General features: G+C 35.9%; 2 protein-coding genes across 2 annotated transcripts; both read right to left on the bottom strand.

The window, feature by feature from the left end:
• Positions 1-637: 637 nt before the first annotated feature.
• On the bottom strand, positions 638-2561 carry LOC123535942 (acetylcholine receptor subunit alpha-like). The gene has a single exon (XM_045318706.2). The coding sequence runs from the start codon at positions 2378-2380 to the stop codon at positions 983-985; it is 1398 nt and encodes a 465-aa protein (XP_045174641.2). The 5' UTR covers positions 2381-2561; the 3' UTR covers positions 638-982.
• Positions 2562-10806: 8245 nt separating this feature from the next.
• LOC123535943 (acetylcholine receptor subunit alpha-like) lies at positions 10807-13780 on the bottom strand. The gene has a single exon (XM_045318707.2). The coding sequence runs from the start codon at positions 12964-12966 to the stop codon at positions 11818-11820; it is 1149 nt and encodes a 382-aa protein (XP_045174642.2). The 5' UTR covers positions 12967-13780; the 3' UTR covers positions 10807-11817.
• Positions 13781-23065: the final 9285 nt, after the last annotated feature.

Genomic DNA, 23065 nt, shown 5'->3' with positions numbered 1-23065 from the left:
ATATCTAAATTATAGTTCTGTCACGAAAGACAGGAAAAAATACGGAAAAAAACTCTCCGAAAACGCAATAAACAAATCAAATTGATGCGCATTAATATTTTTCGCGAAAATGGCGTCAACTTGTTGTCGCAACGTGCGCGTGGACGTCACGCGATTCTTTCCATTACAACGTTAAGAAAACATTCCACATCCACAAGTCCAACCCATGACGTAATTATAACTTTCATTTCATTTCAGTCTGATAAATTACTACGTGCCAGTATCTGATAGGTCAGATTAATCAAAGTGTAAAAGTAAACAAAATGTTGCATAAATTACAATTAAACAAACACACAATAGCAACAAAAATCTACAGAAACGAGATCCGCAATGGACGGACCGTCAGGGGAGGTAACTAGAGTCACGGATTGGGACTAGTCCGATATGAAAGCGTTCAACGTCATGATATGGAAAAATATTGCACGATCGCGGTCCATTGAAACCCTATGGAAAATAATTTTTGGTAATACGTAATAATCATTTTTATTTCCTCTCATATATGATTTACATTCGTGCATTGTATACTGACGTAATTTTATATAAAATCTAAATGTTTGGAGCTCAGTTGCAAGACTAACGAGTTTTTACATTGTTCACATTCTTTTATCGTTTTTTTTTTTTTTTTTTTTTTTTTTTTTTTTTGGTAATCGCTCTAAAATCCATGCTGTGATTATATTAAATGAAATGTTTTTTTTATTTAATTTTCATTTTTTCATTTTTAAAACCTCTTGTAAAATTCCTGCCCTTTCAGACAACTGGTATCAAAATGCACGAAAAGAACGATCATAATTACGGATAAATTGAATGGGCCGATTAAAAGAAGTAAGGTTCATTCTAATGTTTGAAATCTCAAGGAATTTTAATCGAATTTCAACTTCATACGTTAACTTCGCAAGAGACGTTGAAGGGGAAGGCGAAGTTTGAAATCTCAAACTCTCTATTATTAGTGTTTATACGTTATAACCATGAAAACAACTAAGCTGCATAAAGAGAGCAAAGTGAATACTATAAAAGCAATTCCATCTACCATGTTACTGATATTTTTCCACGACACCTGAAAATGTTCATCGCCATTTCCTTCCACTTCTGAAATCCGTTTTACTAACCTTTCTTCAATACCTTTGCATGGGACTCCTTCTAAATGGAGCGTGAAAACTGACGGTTTTCTGGAGTTGTTTGCATCTGACGTCGTTGCAGATTGCATTTGATTTTCCACTTTTTGTCTGATACATATATCTACTGCTTCCAACTTCTTCTTTTCATGTTTCATGCCTTCAGCATTATCTGCTTCCGCATGATTTTCATGTTTTTGCCGTTTACAGAATAGAAGCAGATACATAGACTGCAACCAGTTCGGAACGACTTTTGTATCCTTTTTATTGTACAATCTTAGGTTCAGTATAGTGGCCAGAGTAATTAGAGAGCTGATCACCATGTCAAACATCAATTTGTACGAAATAAGTGGAACTGGTTCCGAGCTTTTTGGAAGGGTGTCACTTACAATTGTCATAAATACAGCAATAGACAATAAAACTGTAATACAGAATGAAATTCTTTCACCAGATTCGGGTAAGAGCAGAAACACGAATGCATTCAGCAGGCTTAGAAAAGTTAGGGGAAGAAGAACATTTACGATCACAAAACCAGGTTTCCTCTCTAGATAAACATGAAAGTGTATTTGCATGCCTTCGAAATATATATTTGCCTTAGATTGAGCAAGTTTCCACGTTGGACTTTCAGTGTAGTAACTGAAGTCGATTTCGTCATTTGGTGAACTTATTTTTACCTGGTCAGAAGAATATCCCCATGTGCTAAATCCTAATATGCATTCTTGAGTATCAAATGGGTAACTGTAAACATCCAAAGCACAAGTGCTTTTAAGAAGATCTCCGGGCCACCATGAGGCAAATCCAGTGTGGTGAAAGTTAACTTTTTGCCATTTCTTACCAAGACTATCTATTTCTTCCGCCGGGTTTACAAGAATCATTTCAGGTACCCAAACGTCTTTATAGGATGTCATCACAAATTCTACCCCACCATAATCTTTAGGATCCCACATCATATTTGCATCATTCCATGTCACTAACAAAATTCCCATTATCGAAAATATTCCACGAACTTCATCAAGTTCTTGTATTGAAATAATTAAGAGGGAAGCATTTACATGAACTGCTTCATTCTGATTATCCACTGGTCTCACATTTTTATTGTATTCTTTCATAACATTTCGCAGTAAGAAATTTGTATCGTTTATTGAAGCACAGTCGTCTTGTCCAACATACACAAAAATAAGCACAGCAATACAAATCATGTTTAAGTTATACTTAATTTCCATTGTCATAAATTAAAACTTCACGTAATTATTTCATATTAAAAATTTCATTATCTTTCCACTTGTATAGACTAATTCAGAATGCTGCGACTGTTGCTGATTTTATTGATAAAATCTGTAAAAAAAAGTCCTTTTGATACATAAAACGCAACCCAGGAACATAACAGCAGACTCGTTTATGATCCTTTAGTGTTTCACCAATAAGGCCTCACCAAATTAAAAAGTTGTTCATCGGATTTGCCGCTCGTATATTTTCAGAAATACAAAAAAAATATTTTTTTTTTTTTGGCTTGTGCTCGCCCCATTGAAAAAAATCAATCCAAAATTTTTTGGTGCGCTACTTTATATGGACGTAAAAGTGTATAAATGCTTATAATTAAAGTCCCAGATTATTCTCAAATGGATTTTAATCAAAATAAATACATACTACGCACACATCGTCTATAATAAATCATAACACTTATACTTAGTTGCTTTAAAGTTATTTCCCCTTTATGCAGTTACGCCATTTTCTTCAAATGTTTACCAAATTACATGGTACAAAAATCGATTTATTTCATTGAAAACTGGATGAAGAAAAACATATTAATTTATTTTGATAACATCAATCTACATTTTTTTGGTAAGGGTAAATACTTATTGATGCATGTCACTTGTCTGTTTTCTGTTTTTTCCTGTCCAAATGATCAGCATTTGCATACGAAAGTTGGTTGGGTAAGGAATTTACAAATACGAGTTGTTTTCGGAGCAGTTTCGATTTTCAGATTTTCCAATCATTTAGTAGACTATTGTTAATGCACGTAAATCTCCATATCAGACTTAAATTGAGACTTTTAAGTTAGAAAAAGAGCTGTACATAAGACACCATGTTCGACTTTTCTGAATCAGAGCTTTGCCAGTAAAAGGGGCATAATAGTCAGAAGCTATTAAACTACAGAGCTATTGGTCATTATATAAAACTTAATTAAAAATATTCTATGTTAAAAAGGAGCATAACTCTGTCTAGATTTAAGAGTATTCTTTCTCCTGGTGTAGACTTTGACAGTTAATAACTGTTCTAAGTTTGAAATCAGAAGCTTTAATAGATCTGGTAACACTCGCATAGATATTTGATGTATCAAAAACTTTGGTAAGTCAGCTAAGAATGCCACATTTTCATAGCAGTAAATGTTCAAGTCACATAATGTGATAAGTATGGTGTAAGGTTGTGCATTGTTGTTTATTACATATTTTTAACAGCATTTTCAAAAGCATGCATTATTTGATTACAGTGTACTGTATGACAATGTTATTACCTTTTTTCACGAGTTCGCTTTGTTGTGCGTCTGCAGGTCAGATTTTCTCAATCCCTGGGGACTTACTTTTTTATTTAAAAGGGCTAAACATTCTATTTTAAGGTTTTTATTAGTGAGCCGAGAGCCAAATGAAGACAAATATATTTCTTCGCTCTTCGCTCGCTCCTGATTTTCTCAAAAACCAAAAAAAATATTTAAATTATTTTTTCGCTCGCCGCCTCAAATTTTTCAGAAAAAAATCCGATGAACAACTTATCAATTTGGTGTGGCCTAATGATAAAATTATCAGCTTCAGTAAATCTGAAAACCTTCCGCACGCAATTATCCGCCGCCGGTCTTTCAATATTAATCCAATATATGTTGAAAGCGTCTTGTCTACCTTTCAGGATAGTCTTGCTGTTTATACCTGACAACTAGGAAATCACATTTCGCTTTTAGGTGTGTTTACCGAATCATTAATGCTGAAAAATGAAAATTATGAAAAAGTATAACTTAATTTCCTGTACTTTACATCTATAGAAATTATTCCGTTCTTCCTCTGTTATTTCTGTCAGATCGTGACATGTTTTCATATAAACTGACACAGTATTGGATAATCATTTCAATTACAAATAGATGAAACACAAAAAAAACGACAAAAAAGACAATGATCAAGAGTAAATTTCTTGTGATGACATTTAAAACTAAATAGCTCGTCCACCTGTCCGTCCGCAAATCTTGATCCTGCAATTATTCAGACAGTATCTGTTGCCAACAACTACAAGGGGCGGACACTAAAACAGTGTTCCACCGGCAGGACTTCTGTATTTCCACTGCAATACTCGGTCACTTGCTTTTCATTGTTTTCAAATGTACAATTTTAAATGTACTAATTAATAATCAAATATTGCAAATCTATCACGGACAAAAACGTAAAAGCTTCTATTCAACTATTTAACTTGTCATTTAAGTGAAAGGAAAAGCATTAAAATGCATCTCCAGGGGACCATCCAATCAATATCCAAATAGAAAAATATCGTTTGATAATGACAACAAGCCTTGTCAAACCAAACATAACTTTTAATTTGTTTGGTCAAGTTTGACAAAACATCTGTTTTATTATTTGAAAGCTTTTAACGATGGAGGAGGAATCATTATTTCAGGCTAGAGAGTGCGCCTGAAACCACCTACTTTCCGTAAGCCAACTAGCAACAGCTTTCACACTACGAAGCGAGATTTTGACCCAGACCTACATGGATAAGGAGCAAGGAATCCGAATTCAGCAACTTTAACCACCCGTCAACATCCTCTTGTCTATCATTAGATTGCATATAACTGTAACATCTTGCGGGTTTATACGCTGCCTCAAAAGACTGACAAGGAGAAACAAACACATATATCAGAAAATCTGTAAACGTTTACCTTCACGCCTTCAAAGAAGTATGTTGACAAATTGTTGTCTATAAAAACAATTACCACAAACCCACTGAACCGTGTTATATATTTTAAATCTTCCATTCATTGATCAGGCTCTTGGACAATGAATTATACGGGCGTCAAGGGCTGCATCTAAATCAGAGGACTGCAGTCTGTATATAAAAAGTTTCGCCCAAATGAATACTCTACCGTATCTTGACAAGAATTGTGTTGCAGTTTTCTTGTTACTTAATTTGTCCACAGCGTTTGGTTCCACTGAAAGCAAATACCATACACCGCCTAGAAAACCAGTTAGGGATCTCAGACATAGCGCAATTCATGGACGTTGTCTTATCTAAGAGACCGCTAGTAGACGGTATGTGATGATGACAAGTTATCGGTACATGTGCTGCTAAGATACTGTGTAACAATGCGATAGATTTAGTCAGAGGAGTAATATTATATACACAAAATTTATTGATGTCATATGCATACGAAACTACTACTTCGGGACGACTTTTGTGTCTTTTTTTATTGTACAGTATTAGGTTCACTATTGTAATCAGTGTAATTAGAGAGCTGATCACCATGTCAGACATCAGCTTGTAGAAATAACCGGAACTGGTTCCGAGCTTTTAGGGAGGGTGTCACTCACAATTGTCATGAATACGGCTTTAGACAATAACTGTCATACAGTTTTTTCTTTTTTTTTTCTTCTTTTTTTTGTTGGATTTAACGTCGCCCCGACACATGATAGGTCATATGGCGACTTTCCACCTTTAATGGTGGAGGAAGACCCGAGGTGCCCCTCCGTGCAGTATGACATTCTTTCACCAGATTCGGGTAAGAGTAGAAACACGAATGCATTCAGCAGGCTTAGAAAATTAGGAGAAGGATTATCTTTACGACCACAAAACTAGGTTTCCTATCTAGATAAATATGAAATTTTATTTGCATTCCTCCGAAAACGCACTTGCCTTAGATTTTAAGTTTCCACGTTGGACTTTCAGTGTAAAACCTCAAGTCCATTTCGTCATTTGTTTAACTTATTTTTACCAGGTCAGTAGAATACCCCCATGCGGAAAACCATAAGAAGCATCAAATGGGTAACTGTACACATCCAAAGCACAAGTACTTTTAATAAGATATCCGGGCCACCAAGAGGCAAATCCAATGTGGTTAATGTTAACTCTTTGCCATTTTTAAACAAGAGTATATGTTTCTTCCGCAGGGTTTACAAGAATCAGTTCGGGTACCCAGACGTCTCTATATGATGCCATTCCTCCTTCTATCCCACCATAATTTTAGGATTCCACCTCATATTTGCATCATGCAATGTTATAACAAAACTGAAAATATTCCTCGAATCTCATCAAGTTCTTTTTTAGAAATAAGCAGTAAAGTGACATTGACATGGACTGGATCGTATTGATTTTGATTTTCCACTGGTCTTACTGGATTATTGTACTTATTGTACTTTCTTTTGAAAAACGTCACGCAGTAAGACGTTTGTATCATTTATTGATGCACAATTGTTTTGACTCACATATAAACAACTAAGTACCAAAGTATAGACCACGCTTACTTTTATATCTTTTTCCATTCTCATTTTGTATAAATCAAGCAACCTTATAGCCTATTCCAAATTTTTGTTTAGTAATTCTTAATCCTTCGGCAGTGTCTGACTTTGATTTCTCGTAAATGTTCATCGTTTCCCTTTTATAGTGTTCCGCCTCAACAAGGCATCATATAAAATCTATTTCAGTTATACTCAAGGAGAGGAATTTTCGGGTTTTGTTTCCATTAATTTCATTTACACTGTCATTTCAATCACTCAACGTTATCGCTAGTTCACAGTTTTTGTATCCATCAACGTTAATAACGGCTTGTTTAACTTTCCAGATTTCCGTGTGGCGGCTGTAAAAAGTCTCCCCGTACTTGGATTCAGTGTTGTTATATTTTCTGGTCCTTTGGGATCATGGAGTCCATTCAACATACGTGTAATACAGTTCCGCTTAAGCCGGTGCTAGGGGGCGTGAGAGATGTTGCACATTTCATTACCTCTCATGAACAGACTCAATCAAACCGAGTTTACTATTATTCTTCTTGGTTGCATTCTTTGCTTCCAAAGGATCTTTTTACAGATTTCATTAAACATCACAACAGCAATCTTTAAGTGCCGTGTGGCGGCTGTAACAATTCTCCCCGTACTTGGATTCAGTGTTGTTATATTTTCTGGTCCTTTGGGATCATGGAGTCCATTCAACATACGTGTAATATAGTTCCGCTTAAGCCGGTGCTAGGAGCGTGAGAGGCGTTGCACATTTAATTACCTCTCATGAACAGACTCAATCAAACCGAGTCTGCTATTATTCTTCTTGGTTGCATTCTTTGCTTCCAAAGGATCTTTTACAGATTTTATTAACACGTGCAAATCCTTTAAAGCTTCTATACTTTGTTTGCAGACAGAAAAGCTACTTCACCGTAATGCTTTTGCAATTAACCTATTAACATTTGCTATTGATTACGATTTTTATTTCGTTTGTATTTCTTTTTTAATTTTGTCCCTTGTCTGCCCAGTTATAAGGTAAAGTGCACCATTATTTGGCTCACATACTTAACATTGGGTTGATGCACAAAGCCCTTTAATGAGTGGGACAGTACGCTCCTAGTAATAATATGTTTGTTGAAATTGATTGGAATCCTTCGGTTGTTAAACGGCTGTAATTAATGTCGCTTTTTCGGACATATTTGTTATCTACGAAGTTAATGCGGTGCATACACATAGCACTTTGTGATGCAATAAAGTTATTTCGCTTAATATGTAAAAGATTTGAGTATTTTTATAAAGTTATTCTTTTATCATTATAATTTTAATACTCTAGTAACACCAATATGGAGTGACAATATACTTTTAATATTTTGTAAATATACAGAAGATATGGTAATTTTTAATTTGCATACTGGAGACTCTTAGATAAAGACACATACACTCTGTTCTAGAAATTTAACAGTTTCTGTTGATCTACATATAAATCCAATATTTTAATCATATTTGCATGTGTTAATCGTTTAAAAAAATATAAAATGTGCATGTGAAACACTCCCCCGAGTTTGCAGGACACTGTGGAAAGGGCAAAGTTGAATTGAAAATTGAAGGTTGTGGGTGGGGACAAGATTCGGGGCAAGAGCATCGTCGAATGTCGACATGCTAAACGGCGTCTTTTCGCCTCATGGAATAGTAAATAGATTATATTGAAGATTACAGATAGTAAAATTTAATAGTTATGATAATTGAGCCGCACCATGAGAAAACCAACCTAGTGCATTTGTAACCAGCCTTTCAAAGCCTATTGCAATTAGAGAAACCATTAGCGAACAACATGGATCGTGACCAGACTGCGCGGATGCGCAGGCTGGTCTCGATCCATGCTGGTCGCATATGCACTATGTTGGATTTCTCATGGTGCAGCTCAATGTTGTATATGTTAGTCCCTAATGATGTAATACCAGAGAATATTGCTCGCTCTTGCCCCACATCTTACGCCCATCCCAACCTTCAATTCGTCAGTGAGTCTGTCAGTGGCACGATATGAAACTGTTAAATTTGATACAAGATTTTTGTAAAATATAGACATGTTTATTCATAACGAAAGTATTCAAAGGTTTCTCAATTCAGAAAGCTGATTTACACATAAAGTCTGTGATTTCAATACGCGAGACTGTATTGTATGAAAAACCGATATAAATAAAAAGTAATTATGAGTCTGCTTTAGTCGTCCTATAATTGAATCGAGTGCATCACTTCACTAAAGGGAGTTTTGAAACTGTTATTTTATATATATATTTTATCAAAATTCTGAATGCACACCAAAGGCCTTTTAATAGAAAAATAGCCATATTATAATAAGGAAGAAAAAGTATTGTTACCTATTGTTCCTATAGCCGCCTAAGTATGCAAATGTAAGCTTCGACAGACGGACGATCAAGGACAACTCTAAGTACCCAAACCCCCAAAAAGGGGAGGGCGCACAAAAATAATATTAACATTTTTGAATAAATTATAAATCAAAAGTACTTGTCAAATACATAAAATTCCGTATGTACTGAAGGGAAAATATAAGAAAATCAAACCAATGTTTCAAGAAAGTGATTCACAGTTTACTTTAGATTAGGCTATTGAGATTGACCATGAACTAATGCTGTCCCTTAACATAAAAACGGGCATGGTGACATACCATTTTGGTCCCTGAATATTGAATTGGATTTATGTAAAAGTTGAGAAATCTGTGCAAGGAAAAAAAATCTAGAAAATGTCCTAAACACACGATCAGCATATTTTTATTACTTAAATACTTAAATACTGAAACAGTACTAAATCCAGACAGCAAGTAGATGTTACAAAGTGCTGCAAAAGGTGCCTTGTTGACTAAGAATTTCAGAACTACAGACATTATTTTCCAAAATGACAATGTAAAGCTGGAGCGTGTTCTGGCATGTTTATTTGATGTTTCAACTAGCATCTGAGGTGTTGAAATTTAAAGTTAAAATTTCGTGCGAAAAAAAAAAAGCCGCGCACGTTTAAAACGTTTAAAATCATGTTGTTGTTTTTTTTTCTGTTGTTTTCTTTTTTTTTTTTTTTTTTTTGTCTTTTTCAGTCTGATACTGGTCATTTATGGTAGACACTCAAACAAGGTTTTACTATACGTACACGCGCTCATACACGTGAAACCTCAACCTCATTATTAATTTGGGAAATAGATTTTAGTTTTACGTCCTTTGTTGTTTTTCCTTGTACGTTATTTTTTCGTTCAGATGCGTTGTAAACACATATATTTTAGTTTTGCCTGGATTATTGGCAAATAAAACACGGGTTTGAGTTCAGATGCGTATTAATCTAATCACGAAGGCCTGCTTTGTTTATATAAAACAAAATCTATATAAATCTCTATACATTTAAGTGAATAGCATCTTCTAGAATTTGTCAGATCAATTTAATGTAGTTGTTTGCACGTAGATTTAAATGTTTAAGACTGTTACGTTTTGCAAGTACATTCCTAACGTCTGTGCAAAATTGTAGTTTTCTATATTTAGGCACCTTAGACGCATAATGGAATAAACAATGAAGAATGCAACTCATGTTAAGACAAGAATTGAAATCTCGGTGGTGTATTACATGAATGTTTTTATAAAATATCATGAATAAATATTTTGGTATAAGGATCATACTTTATTATAGGGATCGAAGCAATTTGTCAGTGAGTTATATACATGTACTGTATTTGCTTGTAAGATCATTTTTATAACTTTCAGTGAACGCGAGATGCATTTTTTTTCCATGAGTGGCGTAGAGTGAAAATGCATGTAACTGGTTTTCACGTGTGAAAAACATTTTAAAACCTGACAAATAAACAAAAATAAAACAACTACTACTACCACTTCCACCGCAACCACTACTACCCCTACTACTTCTACCACCACTTCTACTACAACCACTACCACTACTACAACCATCACTACTTAGGGGTCGTATAATTATAGATAACGCGGTCGTTAATTGGCACATGATCACTCGCTAACCTCCAGCGGCGTAGATTGCAATTTCGGTAACCATGGTAGCGCTGTTTAACATGTGTAGGTTGCACATGTAAGTACAGAAGTACTAGTAGATCTACTCCTATGGAAATAATTATTTTTTCTTCTTTTTTTCTTGTTTGTTTTTTTGTTTGTTTATTTAACAAAAAATGAAAATCCACGAATTTACGTCCCAACATAACAGCCGTATTGGGCAAAACCACGAAATTTCGTGCCGACGAAATTAAATGATTTCACAGAAATGTGGATTTTTTAAATAAGCTACAAGTGATCAATTCTAAACCTAAAAACGCAGTTACTACAAGAGCTATTCACTTTGCGAGTTCTTTTTCGATATTTTTATGAAATATTTCTAGTTCTTGATAGAGATTAGAATCTATTTTGCCAATATTTTGAATACTACGATAAGAACTTTTTTAACTGATCATTCTACAATTCTTTCAATATTATTAACAAAGGAAAATTACAAAAATATATAATTAATACGTAAAGATAATATTTCATTCACTTTCCTGCTAGACTCCATTTTTAAAAAGCCAGAAAACTACACTTGGTAGTTGTAGCTAACGAGTGAATACATTTAAATAAGAATACGTAAGTGAAGAATATAATCGCACAAATATTAAATGTTCTTTTTAGATATGACGGCAATGACGGCATTATGTTTAGTTGTTTTAAGGATGTAGAATCATTTGTTTTTTTCTACAATTGATATTTTTCATGCTCTGTGAGCTAGAAGAACATTAGTTTCTAAGAGAAGTAAGTACAAAAAAGCATAGGTCACTGCACTCAATTTATTTTATTGTGAATTTTCTTCACTTACTATTTAAGCATTTCTTAAATTAAGTAAAATAGAAAAATGAGGTAACTTTATGTATAGGTAAATGGAACGGAGAGCGGTGCCTTTGAGTGATAATGGCACTGGCAAGATGATAACAACCCGAGGCTATTTGAAATGGATATTTGAAATTACCGACCCCTACCTCATTGTACATCTTACGTCAATGTTAGGCAAATGACAGCAAAGAATAAGGGTGAAAAAAGTTTTTCGTAACAAGTAGAATTTGTTTGGTTCAATGGTACATTAATAGCCATATTTTAATCATTTAGCATTAACTTTTAGCATAAGTTTTCTAAAAAAAACGTACGTACATCCTTAAATCAGTTTAAAGTAATGATAAAGAACACTACAAGGCTGCAAATAGACAACAATGTGAAAGTTACAAATGCAATGCCATCTACCATGTTGCTAATATTCTTCCACGATACCTGGATATAGGCATCGTTCTCCCCCTCCATTTCTGAGACCATTCTCACTATTTGTCCTTTAATACTTTCACCTCGGAGTTCTTCTAAATTAACAACTGCAATTGACGGTTTTCTAGCAATCTGAACTTCGGATTGCCTTCGCTTTGACCGTTTCCGATTCAACGACTTGTTTCCCTTATGAGTTTTCTCTGTCTGGTTTTCTGCATTTTCCATGCCTTTAGCATGATCCCAGTTCAAATGAACGCGAGATTTCAACCGTTTACAGGATAGAAACATATACATAGACTGCAACCAGTTCGGGACGACTTTTGTGTCCTTTTTATTGTACAATCTTAGGTTCAGTATTGTGACCAGTGTAATTAGAGAGCTGATCACCATATCAGTCATCAGTTTGTACGAAATAAGTGGAACTGGTTCCGAGCTTTTTGGGAGGGTATCACTAACAATTGTCATGAAAACGGCTATCGACAATAACACTGTGATACAGTATGAAATTCTTTCACCCGATTCGGGTAAAAGTACAAACACAAATGCATTCAGCAGGCTTAGGAAAATTAGGGGAAGAACTATATTTACTATAACAAAACCAGGTTTCCTCTGTAGGTTAATATGAAAGTGTATTTGCAAGCCTCCGTAAAAAGCACTTGCCTTTGATTTAGATATTTTCCACGTTGAACTTTCAATGTAAAAGCTCAAGTCGATTTCGTCATTTGGTGAACTTATTTTTACCTTGTCAGAAGAATATCCCAATGCAGTAAACCATAAGAAGCATTCTTGAGTATCAAATGGGTAACTATACACATCCAAAGCACAAGTACTTTTAAGAAGATCTGCAGGCCACCATGAGGCAAATCCAGTGTGGTGAAAGTTAACTTTTTGCCATTTCTTACCAAGAGTACCTGTTTCTTCTGCAGGGTTTACAAGGACCAGTTCAGGTACCCAGACGTCTGTATATGATACCGTAAGTTCATCTATCCCATCATAATCTTTAGGATTCCACCTCATATTTGCAGCGTGCCATGTTATTACAAAAGTTCCCATTATCGACAATATTCCACGAATCTCATCAAGTTCTTTTATAGAAACAAGCAGTAGAGTAACATTGACATGTACTGGATCATTTTGATTTTCCACTGGTCTTACGTTTCTATTGTACTTTTCAAAAACGTCACGCAGTAAGACGTTTGTATCATTTATTAATGCACAGCTGTTCTGACCCACATATAAACAACTGAATACTAAAGTAAAGACCACGCTTACTTTTATATCTTTTTCCACTTCATTATGTATAAATTAAGCAACCTTGTTGAGATTTAGACTTATATCCTCAAATTTTTATTTAGTAATTCCGAATCCTTCGGCAGTGTCTGATCACTGATTTCTCGTAAATGTTCATTGTAGCGTTTCCATTTTATATTGTTCCGCATCAACAAGGCATCATAAAAATCTATTTCAGTTATACTCGAGGAGTGCAATTTTCAGGTTTTGTTTCCATTAATTTTATTTTCACTGTCATTTCAATCACACTTAACAAATAATTCAACGTTATCGCTAGTTCAGAATTATTTTGTATCCATCAACGTTAATAGCGGCTTGTTTAACTTTCCAGATTTATTTGTTTTAACACGTGCAAATCCTTTAAAGCTTCTATGCTTTGTTTGCAGACAGAAAAGCTACCTCACCATAATGCTTTTGCAATCGACCGAGGAACATTTGCTATTGATTACAATTTTTATTTCGTTTGTATTTCTTTTTCATTTCTGTCACTTGTCTGACCAGTAACAAGGTAAAGTGCACCATTATTTGGCACACGTACTTAAACTTGCGTTGATGCAGTAAATGACAGCACACAAAGGGACAGTACGCTCCTAGCCGACATTGTTTCGGATCCTCCGTTGTTAAACAGCTGTAGTTAATCTCACTATATCGATCATATTTGTCATCTATGAAGTTAGAGCGGGTGCATACACATAGCACTCTGGGTTGTATTAAACTTTTGCCTACTGGCGGCAAACGATTTTGCCTTCCGATCAGTGCAGAAAAAGATCAGCCTGCACATCCGTGCAGTCTGATTATGGTCTGCACTGTTCGCTTTTCAGTCAGTAAATTTTCAGTAAACACCCCCTTTGAATAATACATGTAAGTGGTACTGCCCAAATAAACTGATGGCCCAGTCCATTTTAAAAATATAACAGGGTAAAGGTTACGGTTAAAGTCATTTCTCTTATGTAAATAGTTGAGTACTTTTATAAAGTTAGTATTTGATGATTATAATTTGAATACTATGGTAACACCAATATAGACTGACAATATACATTTTACATGTTGTAAATATACTAAGATATGGTTATTTTTAATTTGCATACTGGAGACTCTTAGATAAAGACAAATACGCTCTGTTTTAAACATGTAACAGTTGCAGCTGATCTTCATACAAAACAAAGTCTATCTTTTAATCATAATTTTCCCAAAAAATAAAAAACGTGCATGTGAAACACTCCCCCGAGTTTGCAGGACACTGTGGTAAGGGAAAAGTTGAATTGAAAATTGAAGGTTGTGGGTTGGGGCAAGATTCGGGGGTAAGAACATCGTCGGATGTCGCCACGCTAAACGGCGTCTTTTCGCCTTATGGAATGACATGATAGTAAATAGATTCAATTAGAGATAACAGATAGGCAAATTTAATAGTTATGATAATTGAGCCGCACCATGAGAAAACCAACATAGTGCAAATTGCGACCAGCATTGATCCTAACCAGCCTGCGTATCCGGCAGTCTGGTCAGGATCCATGCTGTTCGCTTTCAAAGCCTACTGCACTTAGAGAAACCGTTAGTGAACAGCAAATGCGCAGGCTGGTCTGGATCCATGCTGGTCGAAAATGCACTATGTTGGTTTTCTCATGGTGCAGCTCAATATCATATATATTAGTCCCTAATGAAGTGTTACCAGAGGATATTGCTCACTCTTGCCCCCACATCTTACCCCAACCCCAACCCCAACCTTCAATTCATCAGTGAGTCTGTGAGTGATTGAAACTGTTAAATTACAAGATTTTTATGACAGAAAGACATGTTTATTCATAATGAAAGTATTCAAAGATTACTCAATTCAGAAAGCTGATCTGTGATTTCAATACGCGAGACTGTATAGTATGAAATACCTATATAAATAAAACAAAAATATGAGTCTGCTTTAGTCGTCCTATAATTGAATCGAGTGCATCACTTCAAAAAAGGGACTTTTGAAACTGTTATTTTATATCTATATGAATTATCAAAATTCTGAATGCACACCAGAGGCCTTTTAACAGAAAAATAGCAACATTATAGCTTACGGAAGAAAAAGTATTGTTCCTATAGCCACCTAAGTCTCCTTTGACAGCTCTTTTTATGCTACCTTAAAAAGGAGTTCAAGCATAATTTTACTTGACGCTTTGTGCGTCTTGAGGTTTGAGGGCTCAAGGTTCAACATCTCTTAAGATATACGCGACACAAAGCGGACAGACAGACGTACGTACGGATAAGGGGAAATCCAAGAGCCTCCCTCTCCATTATTTTTAAGTGGTGTGGGGTGGGGGGATAATAACATCATTAGACCAAATAATTGAAAATCCTCGCTCATATTCTAAAGGTCCCATTTTCTATCTGATCCATATTAAAGATGGTTAATCAGATTTTTGGACAATTTATAGCGTTGTCCGAAACATTAACACCTGATCATTAAACTTAGTTGTGTTCAACGAGTGCTCAATATATGTTAGAGTTGCACCGTAGGTATCTTTAAGTTTCGGTTGCTTGAGCCGCTATAAAAACACAACACGTACAAAGCTCAAATATAAATGAGTCCAGTTTTGGGTATAGGTTTAGATTCAAATTTTCTAAAATCGTTGCATTATATGTGACCATCACTTGACAAAAAGTCTTCATGGAAAATTGCTTATTTGTAGAACTTAATGCTTCATAATATTGTGCTATTTTGCTATTTAATTGACATGTCAAAACATGTTCCCGGCTTTCATATTAATCTTATATAGGCTCGAACAGAATATAATAAAAGCCGGGTCCATTTTTTGACAGGTCAAATAAATTGGACAATACACACATTACACAAATGTCGGAAAGTCACAAAGTGCACAAATTCGTTAAAAGGAAAGGCATCTTCTAGGATTTCCTTTATAATTGAAAGAAGCGGAAGAGTTTCAAAAATTGGCTTTAATACGAGAAAGATATGACCATTTAAATATTTGATCAAAAATGGTGGTCATTTTGTTTCCATGACAAGAGAAAGAAACTGGCGGATTTATTAAGTTTTTAGACATACTTTAACTGTATTTATTTCTTAAAGCAAAATATCTTTCTAGCTTTTCAGCTATAATGAAAGAAAATGCTATCTTTTACATATTGCACTTAAGAGACATATGGAATTAATCTACATAAAAAAAGTTTCTTTTTATTTTGTTGTTGTTTCTTATCTGCTAAATAAACATTTCGTGTGTAAATGACGTCATAAACACACTAACCATGATCAGGCATTTTCTTAAATTTCAAACTGCCATATCTTTTTTCGGTACTGGTCCAATTTTAAAACTTCTTCAGCGTTATAAAAGGCTTGAATATGGCTTTCATATCAAATTAACTTATTGTCAGGCTTTCCTTGCGCTTTACAATAAGGATTTTCGTCTGATATACTGATCAGAAAAAGCGTTCACAAAGTGATTTTGATTGCATTCTCATTGCCTATTGAACTTTTTAAGATCAAAATAGACTATACTTGAAAAAAGTCATATTAACATGGAGTGTCAGGTAAAATCCAAAGACCATTTCGTTATCACTTTCGAAAATGAGCCTAAACTTTCGAATTCTTTGTCGCAAAAACATGTTGTTTCATGTTAAATACAAGGTGTGTTGAAGTAAACTCTGTAGAACGTGGAACTTCGAAAATTCTTTTTTCTGTTGAAATTTTATCCCCTACGTACCTCGAGATTTTTTGTTGGGTTTAACGTCACACCGACACAATTGTAATTGAGCCGCGCCATGAGAAAACCAACTTAGTGAATTTGCGACCAGCATGGATCCAGACCAGCCTGCGCATCCGCGCAGTCTAGTCAGGATCCATGCTGTGCGCTAACGGTTTCTCTATTTTCAATAAGCTTTGAAAGCGAATGCTCTATGTTGGTTTCCTCGTGTAGCGGCTCAATGTCATATGGCCACTTTCCAGCTGGAAGAAGATCCCAGGTGCCCCTCCAGGCATTATTTCATTACGAACGGACGGGTACCTAGCTTCCGTAAGTCAGCTGAATGGCTTCCTCACATACGCCTAATGTGCGCCTCAAACCCTCATTGGCGAATGGTTAGTAATTTGTTGTCAGTGACTCTGTCCACTTGGCCATTGATGCCCATTACGTACATCGAGATGGTAAAAAACGTCAAAAATTTCCAAGACAATATTTTTTTACGACCGACAGTTCAAATTGACTCACCTCAAATATCACATCGAATTTATCAAAGGTCGGAAATCGTGATTTAGCTCTAAATCATTAACTGTTTTCATACATGAATTATTTCAAATATTTAACAGGCTCATTTTTATTTTTGTATCAAAACATTACTTCAAATATTTACGATAACTTTTCATGAACGTCAGATATGTTGCTTTTTAAAGCGTTTCAGTATAGGATCCCAAGGACTGATATGACTATAAGAAGAAATGTATTTTCCTTGTCAAAGACGTGCATTGCCGACTTCATCTTTAGCCAAAATTCATGAGAAATGCAAGTTTAAGAAGTATCATTACCTCCCTTTGTCTCAACCAAAATATATTGGAGCAGATGCGCTCTGGACCTACACACTGTTTTTAAACTTGGCTTTTTACTGTAGTAGCCCCTAAGTTTGGTCTTATTATAATGATACAAATGAAATTTGATGAAGATCCATGTAGCGGTCTTTTAAAGGCACTTCTAGAGTAAGATATATTGGTCACTAAAACAGGTCAAGTGTCCCCTCCACCCACCTTGAACAAATTTGAGAGAGAACCTTATGATGCCACTGACCAAGTTTGAAGAGTCATTTAAAGGTATTTCTAATTATGGCTCTAGCGGCCCCTCAAAGGGTCCAAGTGCCCCCATTTGAACAAAAAATGGGGGAGAACCTTATAAAGATGTTATAGACCAAATTTGATGAAGATTCACTAAGTGGTTAATTCTAGTTCTAGTGGGCCCTTCAAGGGGCCAAATGTCCCTATGTGTACAAAATTGGGACATGACCTTTTTATAATGCCATAGACTAAGTTTGATGAAAATCCTTCACCTTTTTATAATGCCATAGACTGATGAAAATCCTTCAAGCGGATCATGAGAAGAAGTCGTTTAAAGGAATTTCTAATTTTGGATCTAGACTATCGGCCCCTATAAGGGACCAAGAGTCCCCCATTTGAAGAAATTTAGGAAAGGAATTTATAATGATGCTACATACTTAAAAGTTTGATGAAGATCCATTTTAAGCGGTTAATGAGAAGAAGTCGTTTACAGGTATTCCTAAGCCTCTAAAAGGGGCCAAGTACCCCCATTTGAAGAAATTTGGGAGGACTTAAATAATGCTTCAGAGTTTGATGAAAATCCTTCAAGCAGTTCAGAAGTCGATTAAATGTATTTTCAATTTTGGCACTCGCGGCCCCTTTTTTGCGGCCCCTAAAAGGGACCAAGTGCCCCCATTTTGACAAAATTAAGAGAGGAGCTTATAATGATGTTACAATGTTAGACTAAAATCTTTCAAGCGGTTCATGAGAGGAAGTATTTTAATGGTATTGGAGTCATCACATAATAACTAAGTGACCCCAGGGCGGGGCCTCTTTTAACCCCAGGGGCATAATTTGAACAATTTTGGTAGAGGACTACTAGACAATGCATCATACCAAATATTCAAATGCCTTGGTCTTATGGTTTCAGACAAGAAGATTTTTAAAGCTTTTTCCTATATGTCTATATAAAACTTGGGACCCCCAGGGCAGGGCCTCTTTTCACCAAAGTGGTACAATTTGAACAATTTTGGTTGAAGACCATAAGACAATGCTACAAACCAAATATCAAAGGTCTAAGTGTTGTAGTTTCAGACAAGAAGATTTTTAAACTTTTTTCCCTATATAAGTCTATGTAAAACTTGGGACCCCCGGGGCGGGACAATATTTGACACTAGGGGGATAATTTGAACAATCGTTGTAAAGGACCACTAGATGATGCTACATACCAAATATCAAAGCCCTAGACCATGTGGTTTTGTACAAGAAGATTTTCGAAGTTTTCCCTATGTAAGTTTATATAAACCATGTGACCCCCGGGGCGGGTCCATATTTGACCCTAGGGGGATAATTTGAAAAATTTTGGTAGAGGACCACTAGATGATGCTACACACCAGATATCAAAGCCTTAGGCCCTGTGGTTTTGGACAAGAAGATTCTTAGTTTTTCCTTTCGGTTGCCATGGCAACCAGAGTTTTGCATGGAATTCATTTCTTTTAACAATTTTGAAAGGGAGCCACCCAAGGATCATTCCTGTGAAGTTCGGTGTAATTCTGCCCAGTGGTTTTCAAGAAGATGGTTTTAGAAATTGTTGACGCACGACTGATGACGGACGACGCACGACTGACGACGCACATCAAGCGGTCACAATAGCTCACCTTGTCACTTCGTGACAGATGAGCTAAAAATGGGGAGAGTACCTTTTATGATGCAACATACGAAGTTTTAAGAAGATCCGTCAAGTCGTTCATAAGAAAATGTCGTTTAAATGTATTTCTAATTTTGGCTCTAGCGGTCCCTAAAAGAGACAAAGGTACATGTAAACCATTTGGACAAACCTGATAAAGGTCCAAGCCAGGATGCTACTAAGTTTTGTGTAATTCTGACGAGTAGTTTAAGAGAACATGTTTAAGTAAAACAAGAGATCACAGAGTGATCTTGGCGCCCACCAATGTGTCATTTTTGAGTGTTCCAAATTTCAAGACTTATTGACTAGCTCAAGGTCAAATTTCATTTCCGTACACAACACTGTGCATGTGGTCCAAATTCGAAAGCTGTAGCTTGAGAAATGTGAAAGTAGGTCTCTAGATCAATTTCAAGGAAAAAGTTCTTTGTACACAAAACTATGCATGTGCATCAAGTTTGAAGGCTGTAGTTTGAGAAATTTGAAAGTAGGTCACTAGGTCAATCTTAAGGTCAAAGTTTATTTCGGTACACAAAACTATGCAAGTGGTCCAAATTTAAAGGCTGCAGCTTGAGAAATGTGAAAGTAGGTCACTAGGTCAAAATCAAGGTCAAATTACACTTCAGAACACAAATCTATGCATGTGGTCCAAATTTAAAGCCTGTACGTTCAAAAATGTGAAAGTAGGTCACTAGGTTAATGTCAAGGTCAAAGTTTGTTTCGATACACAATCTTATGCATGTGGTCTAAATTTGAAGCTGTAGCTACAGAAATGTGGAAGTAGGTCACTAGGTCAACCTTAAGGTCAAAGTTTATTTCGGTACACAAAAAACTATGCAAGTGTTCCAAATTTGAAGGCTGTAGCTCAAGAAATGTGGAAGTAGGTCACTAGGTCAAAATCAAGGTCAAATTTTATTTCGGAACACAGAACTATGCATGTGGTCCAAATTTGAAGCCTGTACCTTCAAAAATGTGAAAGTAGGTCACTAGGTCAATGTAAAGGTCAAAGTTTGTTTCGGTACAAAAAACTATGCATGTGTCCAGATTTGAAGGCTGTCGCTTGAGAAATGTGAAAGTAGGTCACTAGGTCAAAATCAAGGTCAAATTTCATTTCGGAATACGAAACTATGCATGTGATCCAAATTTGAAGCCTGTACCTTCAAAAATGTGAAATAGGTCACTAGGTCAATGTCAAGGTCGAAGTTCTTTTCAGTGCATAAAACTACGCATTTGGTCCAAATTTGAAGGCTGTAGCTACAAAAATGTGAAAGAATGTCCCTAGGTCAACACATGTCAAGGTTCATCTTGCCATTCAAAACCATACATGTGGTCCAAATCTGAATGTTGTAGGTTATTGACAAGAAGATTTTAAAAGCTTTTCCCTATATAAGTCTATATGAACCGTGTGACCCCAAGGGCGGGGTCATATTTGACCCTAGGGGGATAATTTGAACAAACTTGGTAGAGAACAACTAGATGATGCTACATTACAAATGCCAAAGCCCTAGGCTTTGTGGTTTGGACAAGAAGATTTTCAAAGTTTTTCCCTATATAAGTCTATGTAAACCATGTGACCCCCGGGACGGGCCATATTTGACCCTAGGGGATAATTTGAACAATCTTAGTAGAAGACCACTAGATGATGTCACATACAAAGTATCAAAGCCCTAGGCCCTGTGGTTTTGAACGAGAGGTTTTTAGAAGTTTTTCCCTATGTAAGTCTATATAAACCATGTGACCCCCGGGGCGGGGCCATGTTAGACCCCAGGGAAATAATTTGAATCATCTTGGTAGAGGACCACTAGATGATGCTTCATACCAAATATCAAAGCCCTAGGCTCTGTGGTTTTGAACAAGAAGATTTTCAAAGTTTTTCCCTATATAAATCTATGTAAATTATAGAAATAAACAAAGCGCCATAACTCACTAAAAATTGTTGAACCAGTCTGATTTTCAGAGGGACACAACTAGGGTACCAATACATCATTCTGACAAAGACTGGTCACAGTCCCCCTTGTAGTTTCTGAGGAGTTGCGATAACGAGAAATTGTTAACGGACGGGCGACGGACCACGGACGCAGAAACATTTGATCAAATAGCTCACGATCTGATGATGGTAGGCTAAAAATGCTGACGCAGGACGATGGACGACGGACGCCGGCGTATCCACAGCTAAAACAAGAGGACCATGATGGTCCTGAATCGCTCACCTCTTCCCACATGACCCAGTTTTGAGTATGACGTCGTTTTTTCTATTATTTGACATAGTGACCTAGTTTTTGAGCTCATTTGACCCAGTTTTGAACCTGACCTAGATATTATCAAGATAAAAATTCTGACCAATTTTCATGAAAATCCATGGAAAAATATGGTCTCTAGAGAGGTCACAAGGTTTTTCTATTATTTGACCTGTTGACCTAGTTTTCGAAGGTACGTGACCCGTTTTGAACTTTATCTAGATATCAAGGTGAACATTCTCACTAATTTTCATGAAGGTCTCATGAAAAATATGGCCTCTAGAGAGGTCACAAGGTTTTTCTATTTTTATACCTACTGGCCTAGTTTTTGACCGCACGTGACCCAGTTTCGAACTTGACTTAGATATCATCAAGGTGAACATTCAGATCAATTTTCATGAAGATCCATTGAAAAATATGGCCTCTAGAGAGGTCAAAAGATTTTAATAATTTTAGACCTACTGACCTAGTTTTTGACCGCAGTTGACCCAGTTTCGAACTTGACTTAGATATCATCAAGACGAACATTCAGACCAACTTTCATACAGATCCCATGAAAAGTATGGCCTCAAGAGAGGTCACAACGTTTTTTTATTATTTGACCTACTGACCTAGTTTTTTACGGCACGTGACCCAGTTTCGAACTTGACCTAGATATCATCAAGGTGAACATTCTGACCAATTTTTATGGAGATCCATTCACAAGTATGGCCTCTAGAGAGGTCACAAGGTTTTTCTATTTTTAGACCAACTGACCTAGTTTTTGACCGCACATGACCCTGTTTCGAACTTGACCTAGATATCATCAAGATGAACATTCAGACCAATTTTCATACAGATCCCATGAAAAATATGGCCTTTAGAGAGGTCACAAGGTATTTCTATTATTTGACCTACTGACCTAGTTTTTGATGGCATGTGACCCACTTTCGAACTTGACCTAGATATCATCAAGGTGAACGTTCTGACCAATTTTCATGAAGATCTTATGAAATATATGGCCTCTAGAGAGGTCACAAGGTTTTTCTATTTTTAGACCTACTGACCTAGTTTTTGATGGCACGTGACCCAGTTTCGAACTTGACCTAGATATTATCAAGGTGAACATTCTGACCAATTTTCATGAAGATCTTGTGAAATATATGGCCTCTAGAGAGGTCACAAGGTTTTTCTATTTTTAGACCTACTGACCTAGTTTTTGATGGC

Source organism: Mercenaria mercenaria, chromosome 17 (genome assembly GCF_021730395.1).
Source record: "Mercenaria mercenaria strain notata chromosome 17, MADL_Memer_1, whole genome shotgun sequence".
NCBI classification, from domain to species: domain Eukaryota; kingdom Metazoa; phylum Mollusca; class Bivalvia; order Venerida; family Veneridae; genus Mercenaria; species Mercenaria mercenaria.
The sequence above is the reverse complement of the archived record's forward strand: the minus strand, read 5'-3'. Positions and strand labels throughout refer to the sequence as shown.